General features: G+C 54.2%; 1 protein-coding gene across 1 annotated transcript in view; it reads right to left on the minus strand.

Moving 5' to 3' along the window:
• PIK3R5 (phosphoinositide-3-kinase regulatory subunit 5) overlaps positions 1 to 7,031 on the minus strand; it is a 45,146-nt gene extending 38,115 nt beyond the window's left edge. Inside the window, exon 1 of the mRNA XM_054393886.1 lies at positions 6,935 to 7,031. Within this exon, the coding sequence (XP_054249861.1) occupies positions 6,935 to 7,031 (97 nt within the window). The remainder of the gene's footprint in view (positions 1 to 6,934) is intronic.
• Positions 7,032 to 14,054: the final 7,023 nt, after the last annotated feature.

Raw genomic sequence — 14,054 nt, forward strand, 5'->3', positions numbered from 1 at the left:
AGCCCACAGCAAAGGCTCTGAGCAGGCACCCAGCACTGGGCAGAGGTGACACTAAGCTCCCCCCCCAGCGAGAGGAGCCTGGCACAGCGCAGCTCAGGCTCTGATGGCTATCAGAGGAGTGGGCAGCAGCAGCCCCAGCCGTGGGTGGCCTCGGAAGGATGAGGCTTTGCCATTTCTTTTCTGAGAAGTACACCAAGAGCCTTCCTCCCCAGGCAGCTCCTTCCTGAGCTCGGGGGCTGACGTTTCCCCTTTGCTGTTCTTCAGTGGGGTTGGGTGGGGAAAAAAGCAGAAAGGCAGCGGAGCCCCCGCGTGCCCCAGCTGCCCACGGCCCCGGGCTGGGCACCGCCTCCTGCTGCCGTCAGCAGTGCCACAGCTGGAGGGGTGAAAAGCAGATCTCTCTGCTTCCTCCCTGCCTACCCCCACTCTTGCTCCCACCACTTCCTCCTCACTACAAGGAGGTGCTTTTCTCCAAGGGACTGCCCACCTCACAGCTGTTAGTGAGTTAGGGGAGTTGGAGGTGTCCAAAGCATGCAGGACAGCAACAGCCCTGTGGTCACAGCATCCCCTTTGGGCATCCCACACTGCCAGAGGTCCATATCCAAGCCCCCTGAGCAGGACACAGCAGCACCTCCCAGGGCTGGAGCCATCTCAAACACTTCCACTCAGCCTGGGCAGTGATTTCAGGAGCAAACCCAGCACAAGCCTGGAGAAAGCAGTTCAAAGGTTAGAACTGGCAGGGCTTAGTAACCAGCACACCTTAACTCTGCACCTGGAGCTGGAGTATTTCAGACACTGCATTTCATCACTTGGTGACCAAGCTTGGAGATCCCCACAGCAGACTGCTGGTTGTTCCCCCAGAGGGCATTTAGTTGACTGCAACCGAGCAGGATCTAAAGCTTCTTTTCATTGGAGCTGAGCAGACCAACCTCCCTGGACACCACATGAGAGGTATCATTGAACACTCCTCTCCTTCTCCAGCTCACCATTGACCTTCATCCATGCTCCCTCACCACCATTCTTCATCCATGTTCCCTCACCAGCATCCTTCATCCAATCCTCCCTCACCAGCATCCTTCATCCAATCCTCCCTCACCAGCATCCTTCATCCAATCCTCCCTCACCAGCATCCTTCATCCATCCTCCCTCACCAGCATCCTTCATCCATCCTCCCTCACCAGCATCCTTCATCCATCCTCCCTCACCAGCATCCTTCATCCAATCCTCCCTCACCAGCATCCTTCATCCAATCCTCCCTCACCAGCATCCTTCATCCATCCTCCCTCACCAGCATCCTTCATCCAATCCTCCCTCACCAGCATCCTTCATCCATCCTCCCTCACCAGCATTCTTCATCCATCCTCCCTCACCAGCATCCTTCATCCATCCTCCCTCACCAGCATCCTTCATCCAATCCTCCCTCACCAGCATCCTTCATCCAATCCTCCCTCACCAACATCCTTCATCCAATCCTCCCTCCCCACCATCCTTCATCCTCTCAGTCTTCTCCTCTCCAGACTAAAAAGCAACCTTCTGTAAAACCATCACATAAAAGCATTAAATCATTGTAAAATGAGCAGAATTCTGGCAAAGTCTCAGCCCAAAAAGCTGTGATGTGGTTTGTGCTACTCTTAATGTATGGAAATGGTAAAGAGAAAGGGAGAACAGACAAACTGGGAAACAGAAGTGATATAAGAAGCTTAAAATGAGAAAGGAGAAGGATTCAGCCCAGTGAAGAAAATGATGGAGGGAGGCATTGACTGCATGAGCCCTGCTGGAGGAACAGCCTGGATCTCTAACACAGGCCAGCAATAACTAAATGGTGGCTGGAAGCATGGGGAAGGAGGAAGAATAAGAAAATCTGCTCTGCTTCTGAAAAGCAACAGGACACAGTGCTAAGGGCTGCAGGTGCACCTGTGCCTGATGCTGCATTTTCCCTAAACTGTTCATACCACTGAGTAACAAAGTACAGAATCCCAGTCCAGCATCCACAGCAGCTTGCCCAGGATCACAATGGCCCAGCTGGGCTTGGAAGCTTTCCACACAAGGAGACTCCACAACCTCTCTGGGCAGCCTGCTCCAGGCCTCCAGCACCCTCACAACAAAGAACTTTCTCTTCCTCTTCAGATGGAACCTCCTGGGTTCCAGTCTGTGCCCACTGCCCCTTGGCCTGTCCCTGGGCACCACTGAGCAGAGTCTGGCCCCAGCCTCTTGCCCCCCACAGCTCCTTCAGCTCTTGCTGAGCATTGCCCCTCTAGGGCTGTCCTTCTCCAGGCTCTCAGCCTTTGCTCCTCACAGGGCTGCTCCAGGCCCCTCAGCAGCTTTGCAGCCTCCTCAGGACTCTCCCCAGCAGTTCCCTGTCTCTCCTGAACTGGGGAGCTCTGAACTGGACCCAGCACTCCAGATGTGTCCTCAGTAGGTCAGAATAGAAGGGGAGGAGGACCTCCCTTGACCTGCTGCCCACATTCTTCTGGATGTACCCAGGACTCCATTGGCCTTCTTGGCCTTGAGGGCATATTTCTGGCTCATGGGGAACTTGTTGCCCTCGAGCTCTCCCAGCTCCTTCTCCACAGAGCTGCTTTCCAGCAGGGCAGCCCTCCCCTGTCCTGGTGCACACTTACTTCCTATTCCACCTGCAAGGAGGTAGGAGGTCAAACAGCAGCTCAGCAAAGCAAACCCAATAGAAGCCAGCAGGTGACAGCCCTCATGGATGGCCAAGCAGCACTGCCCTGGGGGCTGTCCTGGAGGGGTGCCCTGGGGCTGGGGCACAACACAGCCATTAACATCACATCCAGCAGTGAGTGCTGAGTGGAACTGGGCTTCACTGGTCACGCTGGAGCTTCTTGGCAGGAACACCAACAGCTGGGATGAAAGAGAACTTTCTGATGTGTAGAACGCCTCTGAGATCTCCCAGGAATGCCAGGTCACTCTGCCAAGCCCCACAAAACCCACATGAAAAGCAGCAGGGGAGAGAGATGGGAAGGGGGGGATAAAAAAAATCCTTGGGAATAAGGAAGCAGCAGGCAGCAGAGCTGCTTCCAGGAGAGCTCACAGCCCCTCGACCCCTGCTCTGCGCTAAGGAGCAAGAAAAATTCCAAAGTCCTTGTTTGAAGGAAACCCAAAGACAAACAGCAGCACTGAGGGGCTGGGATCAGGGGAGGGCAGAGCTCTGTGAGTGACACAGGCACTGATTAATTGTAATGAGAGGAAGAGGTGAGTTATGTGGCTGCACAATGGAGCCCTTGGAGAGATAGACTCCTTCGGCCACACACTGCAGCGCTGCCAAATGCCAGCAATGTAGGTCACAATTCAGGGCCTCTTTCCCAGGATGTGGGGAGACCAAAAGGACCCAGGAATCCTGGTCATAGCTGTAGGAACCTAGACAGAATCAACCATGTTGGAAGAGACCTCCAAGATCATCCAGTCCAACCTATCACCCAACCCTATCCAATCAGCCAGACCATGGCACTGAGTGCCTCATCCAGGCTCTTCTTAAACACCTCCAGGGATGCTGACCCCAACACCTCCCTGGGCAGCCCATCCCAAGGCCAATCTCTCTGTCTGGGAAGAACTTCTTGCTAAGATCAAGCCTAAACTTCCCCCTGCACAGCTTGAGACTGTGTCCTCTTGTTCTGGTGCCTGGGAGAAGAGCCCAACCCCCACCTGGCTACAACCTCCCTTCAGGTAGATGTAGACAGCAATGAGGTCTGCCCTGAGCCTCCTCTTCTCCAGGCTGCACACCCCCAGCTCTCTCAGCCTCTCCTTATAGGGCTGTGCTCCAGACCCCTCCCCAGCCTTGTGTTCCAGACCCCTCCCCAGCTTTGTTGCCCTTCTCTGGACACCTTCCAGCATCTCAACATCTCTCTTGAACTGAGGAGCCCAGAACTGGATACAGGACTTCAGGTGTGGCCTAAGCAGTGCTGAGCACAGGGCAGAATGACTTCCCTGCTCCTGCTGGCCACACTATTGCTGATCCAGCCCCAAGGTGATGCTACAGCATGGGGAGCTGTGGTCACTCCAGTGGGTGTGAGGAACAGACAGGGTGAAAGGGATCGCTCCAGTGTTTGGCAGCAGGGAGGATGCTGTTTGTGCACCTCCAGAGGGATGGAGCACCTCTCCTACAAGGCTCCAGAGGGGGCCATGAAGATGATCAGAGGGATGGAGCACTTCTACAAGGACAGGCTGAAGGAGTTGGGGTTGTTCAGCCTGGAGAAGAGAAGGCTCTGGGAAGACCTCATAGCAGCCTGCCTGAAGGGACCTCCACGAGAGCTGCAGAGGGACTTTTTACAAGGGCCTGTGGTGAGAGGGCAAGAGGCAATGGTTTGAAACTACAGCAGAGGAGATTTAGATTGGACATTAGAAAGAAGTTCTGTACAATGAGGGTGGCAAGATACTGGAACAGGTTGCCCAGAAAAGTTGTGGCTGCCTCATCCCTGGAAGTGTTTAAGACCAGGCTGGATGAGGTCTTGAACAACCTGGGCTGGTGGGAGGTGTCCCTGCCCATGGCAGGGGGTGGGAACTGGATGAGCTTTAAGGTCCCTTCCAACCCAACCCATTCTGTGATTCTGTGATAAGTTAACAGCAAAGGAGTGAGGGTTGCAAGAACAAAAGGAAATCAGCATTTGACAAACAGCGCCCCCTCCCCCCCGAATTCCTTTCATGTCTTTCATCTGCAAGAGGATTTGGGAGAGATCCAACTGCAGCCCACAAGAGTGAGTATGAAGAAGAGAGGTCTAAATGACCTTCAAGAATGACTTCTGCTCATTGCTGCTCCACCATCCCAAATCCCTCTGGAAGTGGCCCACATCTTTATGGCCATCCTGGTATCTGATGGAGATTGAAATGAAGCTGATAACAGCATTTCCACACTTGCTTCTGACAATGCAGCAGGGATTACACCTTCTGAGGACTGTGTGCATCAGAGCCAAGCAAGGCTGCCTGATGACACAAAGGAGCCTTTCCTCGTGGTGGACAAAGCCTCCTCCTCTCTCCAGCTCTCATGGACAACCAGCAAGGACACACAAGTTCTCTGCTGAGTCTTTACCTCTGTGCAAAGACCTCACATGGCTTGTTCAGCACCTTGGTCCATCTTCCTGCTGCCACAAGAGGCCCAGGAAGACTGACTAGAGGTGGGATCCCACCTCTCACTTTGAATGCTGCAAGGCTGCTGCAAGTTTGAAGTAAATTTACCATTTCCTTAATGGTAAAGAAGTTTTTCCAGAGAATTTGAGTTTAGGGGCTGGACACAGAAGAATGCCAGATAAATTTATCTCATCTGATTGGACTGCAGAATTTCTTCTGTCTTAGAATCATAGAATCATAGAGTTGTCAGGGTTGGAAGGGACCTCAAGGCTCAGCCAGTTCCAACCCCCCTGCCATGGGCAGGGACACCTCACACTACAGCAGGTTGCTCACAGCCACCTCCAGCCTGGCTGCAAAAACCTCCAGGGATGAGGCTTCCACCACCTCCCTGGGCAACCTCTGCCAGTCTCTCACCACCCTCATGGGGAAGAATTTCTTCTTAACATCCAATCTGCATCTCCACACTTCTAGTTTGCATCCATTCCTCCCAGTCCTGTCACTCCCTGACACCCTCAAAAGTCCCTCCCCAGCTTTCTTGGAGCCCCCTTCAGATCCTGGAAGGCCACAAGAAGGTCTCCTCAGAGCCTTCTCCTCTCCAGACTGAACAGCCCCAACTCTCTCAGTCTGTCTCCAGAGCAGAGCAGCTCCAGCCCTCTGCTCATCCTCATGGCCCTTCTCTGGACACCTTCCAGCACCTCCAGATCCTTCCTGGAACAGAGGCTCCAGAACTGGACCCAGAGCTCCAGGTGTGGTCTCAGCAGAGTGGAGCAGAGGGGGAGAATCCCCTCCCTGGCCCTGCTGGCCACACTTCTCTTGCTGCAGCCCAGCCTCTGCTTGGCTCTCTGGGCTGCAAGTGCTCACTGCTGGCTCCTGGTGAGCTTCTCATCCCCCAGCACCCCCATCTTGCAGCACAAGCTTTTTTTCCCTCTCTCTCTGGGCTGCCTCTGCTTAGCTTCTTGCTTCTGTTGTGTTCTGCCTGTGACCTTGCATGCTGCCTGGCTGATCTTTTTGTACAGCAGGATAGAGATAACTGGGGCTGGCTGGAACACAGCCCTCTGGACCCTTTGTGCCCTGAGTTTGGGGGGGGAAAGGAGCTGAAGGAGCTTGTGCAAGGAGGTTTTTGGGCTGTTGTTGAACTGTAAATATTTGTAAATCTATTCTGTCTATGTTGATTGCCTTTTTTACTTTTACATTGAGTCTACTTCTGTAAATATAATTTCATTTCACTTCCAAGTTCTGAGTTAAGTGTGGGAAATTAAGGGACTGGAGCACTGCCTGGTGAGGAGAGGCTGAGAGCCCTGGGGGTGGTTAATGTGGAGAGGAGAAGACTGAGAGGGGATTTAATCAATGTTTATCAATATCTGAGGGCTGGGGGTCAGGAGGGAGGGGACAGGCTCTGCTCAGTTGCACCCTGGGATAGGACAAGGGGCAGTGGATGGAAACTCCAGCACAGGAGGTTCCACCTCAGCATGAGGAGGAACTTCTTCCCTGTGAGGCTCCCAGAGCACTGGAACAGGCTGCCCAGAGAGGTTGTGGAGTCTCCTTCTCTCTTTCTCTCTTTCCAGACCCATCTGGATGTGTTCCTGTGTGACCTGTGCTGGATTCTCTGCTCCTGCTCTGGCAGGGGGGTTGGACTCAATGATCTCTGGAGCTCCCTTCCAACCCCTAACATCCTCTGATCTGTGAAATTGCCTCCTTAGGGTATATTTCCAAATTTGTTGTGGGGGGATGCAATCCAATCCCACAACAAAGATCCTCCAAGCTTCCAGCAGCAGCAGTAGTTTTCTCTTACCCAAGGGCCCAGGCAGGTCATGCAGAGGCAGAAGCAGTAGCTCATGGTTAAGAGGTCACCTACCAGCCCATCTGCTGGAGACAGCATCTCTGCTAAGCCCATGCAGGCATCTTTCCAGAGCGTGGTAGATCCTGTCCTCTGTGCAGGTGGTGTGCTGCATCTTAATTCATCTCCTGGAGAGAAAGGAGGAAGAAAGTTTGTACAGCAGGTCCTTAGTTAAGGGGGAGGGAAAGAGCACTGCCAAGTTTCTGCTGTGGAGAAGGCAAGATGCTCCTGGTGCCACATCTCCTCATTACTGCCTCCTGCCACCCTTGCCAGCCCCAGAGCCAACCACATGCCCTGCTCTGGTGCCACATCTCCTCATTACTGCCTCCTGCCACCCTTGCCAGTCCCAGAGCCAACCACATGCCCTGCTCTGGTGCCACATCTCCTCATTACTGCCTCCTGCCACCCTTGCCAGTCCCAGATCCAACCACATGCCCTGCTCTGGTGCCACATCTCCTCATTACTGCCTCCTGCCACCCTTGCCAGTCCCAAAGCCAACCACATGCCCTGCTCTGGTGCCACATCTCCTCATTACTGCCTCCTGCCACCCTTGCCAGCCCCAAAGCCAACCACATGCCCTGCTCTGGTGCCACATCTCCTCATTACTGCCTCCTGCCACCCTTGCCAGCCCCAAAGCCAACCACATGCCCTGCTCTGGTGCCACATCTCCTCATTACTGCCTCCTGCCACCCTTGCCAACCACATGCCCTGTTCTGCTCTCATCTTCCCCTCAGCCTCCCCCAACCTTGGCTAAGGAATGAGCTGCACACATCCACAATCACAAGAGGCTGTGGGGCCAAGGAACCCTCCCCATGACCTGCTGCAGCCACATCTGCCCTCCCTGGACTTCCATCTGTGGGACAGCTCAAGCCTCACTGATGTGTCTGTGGCAAGGAGGCAATCTTGGGTCAGCCTCCATCGAAGATGGCACTGCCAGAGACTGCAGCTGCAGCACCTTGCAGGGGGCTGGGCTGGGAGGTGATTCTCCCTTTCTACTCTGCTCTGCTGAGACCCCCCCTGGAGCACTGCATCCAGTTCTGGAGCCTCTGTTCCAGGAAGGATCTGGAGGTGCTGGAAGGTGTCCAGAGAAGGGCCACGAGGATGAGCAGAGGGCTGGAGCTGCTCTGCTATGAGACAGACTGAAAGAGTTGGGGTTGTTCAGTCTGGAGAAGAGAAGGCTCCCAAGAGACCTTCTTGTGGCCTTCCAGGATCTGAAGGGGGCTCCAAGAAAGCTGGGGAGGGACTTTTGAGGGTGTCAGGGAGTGATAGGACTGGGGGGAATGGAACAAAGCTGGAAGTGGGGAGATTCAGACTGGATGTGAGGAAGAAGTTCTTCCCCATGAGAGTGGTGAGAGCCTGGAATGGGTTGTGCAGGGAGGTGGTTGAGGCTCCATCCCTGGAGGTGTTTGCAGCCAGGCTGGATGAGGCTCTGGGCAGCCTGATCTGGTGTGAGGTGTCCCTGCCCATGGCAGGGGGGTTGGAACTGGCTGATCCTTGTGGTCCCTTCCAACCCTGACTGATTCTATGACTCTATGACTCTATGACTCTATGACTATGAACTTGCAGGTCCCTTCCAACCCTGAGTGATCCTATCATTCTATCATTCTATGATTCTATGAATCCCAGAACAGCCCAGGCTGGGAAGAGTCCCACAAAATCATCCACTCCAACCTGAGAGAAGTGGCAGCAGAGCCCAAGCTCCTCCTCCTGGCATTAGGCATGGATTGGCCTTGACAGATCCACTTTGTGATGGTCACCAACCCACTTGGTCCCAAGTGCCAAGCTTGTACCAGGCAGGCAAGCCTCTGGCACTGTCACCTCGTGTGGGGGGTTCAAATTCCCCTCCCAACATTAACTTCCCTGCCACACAGCCAACACGAAGAGAAGGTCCAAGAGGCCTTGTGGCAAGGCAGGAAAATCCAGAGGGGACCTCAGCCCCAACGTCTAAGGACATTGTGAAACTGGGGATTGCATGTGTGGTGCAACCTCCTCATAGCACTGCTCTGGGCACCTCAGCTCCAGGGCTCAGGCTGCAAACCTACACCTTGGGCTAACAGAGGTTGGGCTGAGAGGAGGAAGATTTTATCCCACCCAATTCACTGGAGAAGAGAAGGCTCCAGAGAGACCTTAGAGTGGCCTCCCAGTACCTGAAGGGGCTCCAGGAGTGCTGGGGAGGGACATTGGACAAGGGCTTGTGGTGATAGGATGAGGGGGAATGGATTGAAGCTTGAGAAGGGCAGATTGAGATGGGAAACTAGGAAGAAATTCTTTCCAGTGAGGGTGGTGAGACACTGACACAGGTTGCTCAAAGAGGTTGTGGATGTCCCCTCCCTGGAGGTGTTCAAGGCCAGGCTGGATGAGGCCTTGAGCAGCCTGTGCTGGTGGGAGGTGTCCCTGCCCATGGCAGGGGGTTGGGACTGGATGATCTTGGAGGTCCCTTCCAACCCAAACCATTCTGTGGCTCTATGCCATGTGTGTGACACCATGAATAGCAGAACAGCTTGCTCACAAGGGTTACTCCTGAGATCTACACTGACTGTGAGCCACCAAAGAGGTGCCCAGGAAGAGATTTCCTCCTTCCCTGCAGTGCCAGCCCTGGCATCTGGAGCAGCCCTGGGGCAGGTGTGTCTCTTGTCCCAAAGCACAGGGATGGGTCTGTCCTACAGACTCTTTGCCTCTTGGTTAGAGGCAACACAAATGCAAAAAAATAAAAGGATCCAGCAAGAATCACAGAACAGAACCACAGATTGCATCAGGTTGGAAGGTACCCTCCAAGGTCATCTTGCCCAACCTCACTGCAGTCATCAGGGTCATCTCCAATTAGGTGACAGCAGAGGCCAAGCTCCTGCTCCTTGTGTTCCACATGGATTGGCCTTGACAGCTCTGGGGATGGGCATAAACCCACTCCCAAGTGCCAAGCTTGTAACAGCCAGGGAGGAAGAAATGAAATCTGCCAAGACTACAAAAGCCACATGCCAAGGAGCCCTCTGCTTCATCCTGGGCAGCACCAGCAGGGCCAGGGAGGGGATTCTCCCCCTCTGCTCCACTCTGCTGAGACCCCACCTGGAGCTCTGTGTCCAGTTATGGAGCCTCTGTTCCAGGAAGGATCTGGAGAGTTGGGGTTGTGCAGGCTGGAGAAGAGAAGGCTCTGAGGAGACCTTCTTGTGGCCTTCCAGGATCTGAAGGGAGCTACAGGAAAGCTGGGGAGGGAATTTTTAGGATGTCAGGGAGTGATAGGACTGGGGGGAATGGAGCAAAACTAGAAGTGGATAGATTCAGATTGGATGTTAGGAAGAAATTCTTCCCCATGAGGGAGGTGAGAGATTTGAAGAGGTTGCCCAGGGAGGTGGTGGAAGCCTCATCCCTGGAGGTTTTTGCAGCCAGGCTGGATGTGGCTGTGAGCAACCTGCTGTAGTGTGAGGTGTCCCTGCCCATGGCAGGGGGGTTGGGACTGGCTGAGCCTTGAGCTCCCTTCCAACCCTGACAATTCTGTGATTCTATGATTCCTGTACCTAGGCCACACACTGACACAGTTCCCAAAGCTACCCCAAACTGCTCAATTTTCTGCTTGTTTAGCCAACATTTGACACTTAGCATGCAGTGGTTGATATTGTGATGGCTGCACCCATCACAGTTCCCCACCTCCACCCTGCCAGGAGCAAAAGCTGCTAAGATCTTAGCAGAGGCTCCACCCAGTGCCCCCTGCTTGGTGCCCCCAGCATGGCCACCTGCACCCACAGCTAGTTCACAGAATCACAGAATTGTCAGGATTGGAAGAGACCTCAAGGCTCAGCCAGTTCCAACCCCCCTGCCATGGGCAGGGACACCTCACACTACAGCAGGTTGCTCACAGCCACATCCAGCCTGGCTGCAAAAACCTCCAGGGATGAGGCTTCCACCACCCCATAGAATGGGTTGGGTTGGAAAGGATCTTTAAAGCTTTCCTAGAGCAACCTCACTGCAGCCAGCAGGGACATGTGCAACCAGAGCAGGTTGCTCACAGCCTCACACAACCTGACCTGCAATGCTTCCAACCATGGGGCAGCTCCCACCTCTCTGGGTGACCTGAGACAGAGTCTCAACACCCTCAGGGTCAAACATTTCTTCCTTCTCTCCAGTCTCAATCTCCCTCTTTGAGTTCCAAACCATCCCCCCTTGTCCTGTCACATCAGGCCCTGCTCAAAACTCTGTCCCCAGCTTTCTGCTCAGCCCTTGAAGCACTGCAAGGCCACCAGAAGGTCTCCCTGGAGCCTTCTCTTCTGCAGGCTGCCCAAGCCCAACTCTCTCAGCCTGGCTCCCAGCAGAGGGCTTCCAGCCTTGTCAGCATTGCTGTGGCCTCCTCTGGACTCAGTCCCAAAGCTACCCCAAAATGCTCAGCTCTCTTTGTCCTGCCAGTGCCTGACACTCAGTGTTCAGCACTGGCTGTGCCCACCACAGCTGCCCATCTCCAGCAGCAGGAGCAAAAGCTGCTGTGACCTCAGCAGAGGCTCCACCCTGTGCCTGCTGCTTGGCACACTTAGCATGGCCACCTTCACCCACACTTAATCCCCACCAGTTCCTCCAGCAGTACTCAGTAAAGCCATGCCCAGCTGCTGGAGCTCCCCAAGATCCAAGGGATGGCAAAGCCACCTCCAGCCCTGCTCCTTCCCACGCTGGAGAGAAGCCACCAATAACTCCACAGAGGTGAAAGCAAACACAGGGAGGAACCACTGACCTGCCAAATGCAAACTTTCTCCTTTACCCCAGAGTGGCTCATGGGCTTCTGTGTCCTGCTGCCAGAAGCTTTTGGTCTTCACCAAAAGTTTTATCAATCCACCCTGTGGATACTCCTGAGGAACACCCCAGGAACCCTCCACCACCCTGCCCAGGGCTGAATGAGCAGGGAAGCTGCACATCAGCACCTTAGTCATGACTTGTGGCAAGAGGAAAGCAGTGACTAAGAGCTTAGCATGACTCACAAGCACCCTTCACAACACCCAGCTCACAAAAATGTACCTCCCTGAGTGCTGCCTTGCCTCAGTCCCCTGAGGAGAATCCTAGAATCAGTCAGGGTTGGAAGGGACCTCAAGGATCAGCCAGTTCCAACCCCCCTGCCATGGGCAGGGACTACATCAGGCTGGCCAGAGCCTCATCCAGCCTGGCCTTAAACACCTCCAGGGATGGAGCCTCAACCACCTCCCTGGACAACCCATTCCAGGCTCTCACCACTCTCATGGGGAACAACTTCTTCCTCACATCCAGTCTGAATCTCCCCACTTCCAGCTTTGTTCCATTCCCCCCAGTCCTGTCACTCCCTGACACCCTCAAAAGTCCCTCCCCAGCTTTCTTGGAGCCCCCTTCAGATCCTGGAAGGCCACAAGAAGGTCACCTCAGAGCCTTCTCCTCTCCAGACTGAACAGCCCCAACTCTCTCAGTCTGTCTCCATAGCAGAGGAGCTCCAGCCCTCTGCTCATCCTGGTGGCCCTTCTCTGGACACCTTCCAGCATGTCCATATCCCTCTTGTAATAGAGGCTCCAGAACTGGACACAGAGCTCCAGGGGGGGTCTCACCAGAGCTGAGAAGAGGGGGAGAATCCCCTCCCTGGCCCTGCTGGCCACACTTCTCCAGATGCAGCCCAGGCTCTGCTTGGCTCTCTGGGCTGCAAGTGCTTATTGACAGCTCCTGTTGAGCTTCTCATCCCCCAGCACCCCCATGAACATGGTTGGAATCTGAAGGGGGCTACAAGAAAGCTGGGAAAGGACTTTATAGGGTGTCAGGGAGTGATAGGACTGGGGAGGGAAAGAAACAAAACTAGAAGTGGAGAGATTCAGATTGGGTGTTGGGAAGAAATTCTTCCCCATGAGGGTGGTGAGAGACTGGCACAGGTTGCCCAGGGAGGTGGTGGAAGCCTCATCCCTGGAGGTTTTTGCAGCCAGGCTGGATGTGGCTGTGAGCAACCTGCTGTAGTGTGAGGTGTCCCTGCCCATGGCAGGGGGGTTGGAACTGGATGTTCCTTGAGGTCCCTTCCAACCCTAAAAGCAAAAAAAATCCCTGCACCACCAGCCAGTCCCTCCTGAGGCCTCTTGTATCCCAGCACAGATCAGGCAGGGAATCTAAGGATGAAATGTGCCAAAGACAAGACCACAACTTCCAAACCACAACAGACACTCCTTGGGGCTTTCTTTTCCTGCTGTGCTGCAGACCACACATGGTTGCCAACCTCTTCTCCCAGGGCAGTGCTTATGGGAGCAGTTTTCATGGGAGAGGACTCCCCTCATCCACCACAACCAAGCTGAAACTTTGCAACCTCTTCTACTGTTTACTCCCCAAACTCTCCCTTCCTTCCCACCCACACTGAACAAGATGACAAAGCAAGGGACAGTTCTGGAGGATGTCATCAGAGTCTCCAAGGGTCCCTGTTAAGCATCTCAAGAACACTTGAAAAGGAAAAATATCAAAAAAGAGTTTAAGGTCAAGGATTTTAATCAACACTTTGCAATGGTTTCTGAGGGGGATGAGTAACTCTGTGAAAAAATAAATAATCTCTCCTTTCATCATCTCCTTCCAGCTGGACTCACAGAATCCCAGCATGGTGAGGGCTGGAAGGGACCTCTGGAGATCATGCAGCCCAAGCCCCATGGCTAAGGCAGGGCACCCCCAGCAGAGATTCTTCAACTCATGGAATGGGTTGGGTTGGAAGGGACCTTCAAGCTCATCCAGTTCCAATTCCCCTGCCATGGGCAGGGACACCTCCCACCAGCCCAGGGTGCTCAAGGCCTCATCCAGCCTGGCCTTGAACACCTCCAGGGAGGGGACATCCACAACCTCCCTGGGCAACCTGTGCCAGTGTCTCACCACCCTCACTGGAAAGAATTTCTTCCTCATCTCCAATCTCAATCTGCCCTCCTCAAGGTCCAATCCATTCCCCCTTGTCCCATCACTCCCAGTCCTTGTCAAAAATCCCTCCCCAGCTCTCTTGGAGATCCTTCAGGTACTGGAAAGCTGCTCTATGGTCTCTCTGGAGCCTTCTCTTCTCCAGGCTGAAGAAGCCCAACTGCCATTGCTTGTCTCCACAGAGGAGGTGCTCCAGCCCTGTGATCATCTTTGTGACCTCCTCTGGACTTGCTCCAGCATTTTGATGTCCCTCTTGTGCAGAACT

The sequence above is a fragment of the Indicator indicator genome, chromosome 29 (assembly GCF_027791375.1).
Source record: "Indicator indicator isolate 239-I01 chromosome 29, UM_Iind_1.1, whole genome shotgun sequence".
Lineage (NCBI taxonomy): Eukaryota > Metazoa > Chordata > Aves > Piciformes > Indicatoridae > Indicator > Indicator indicator.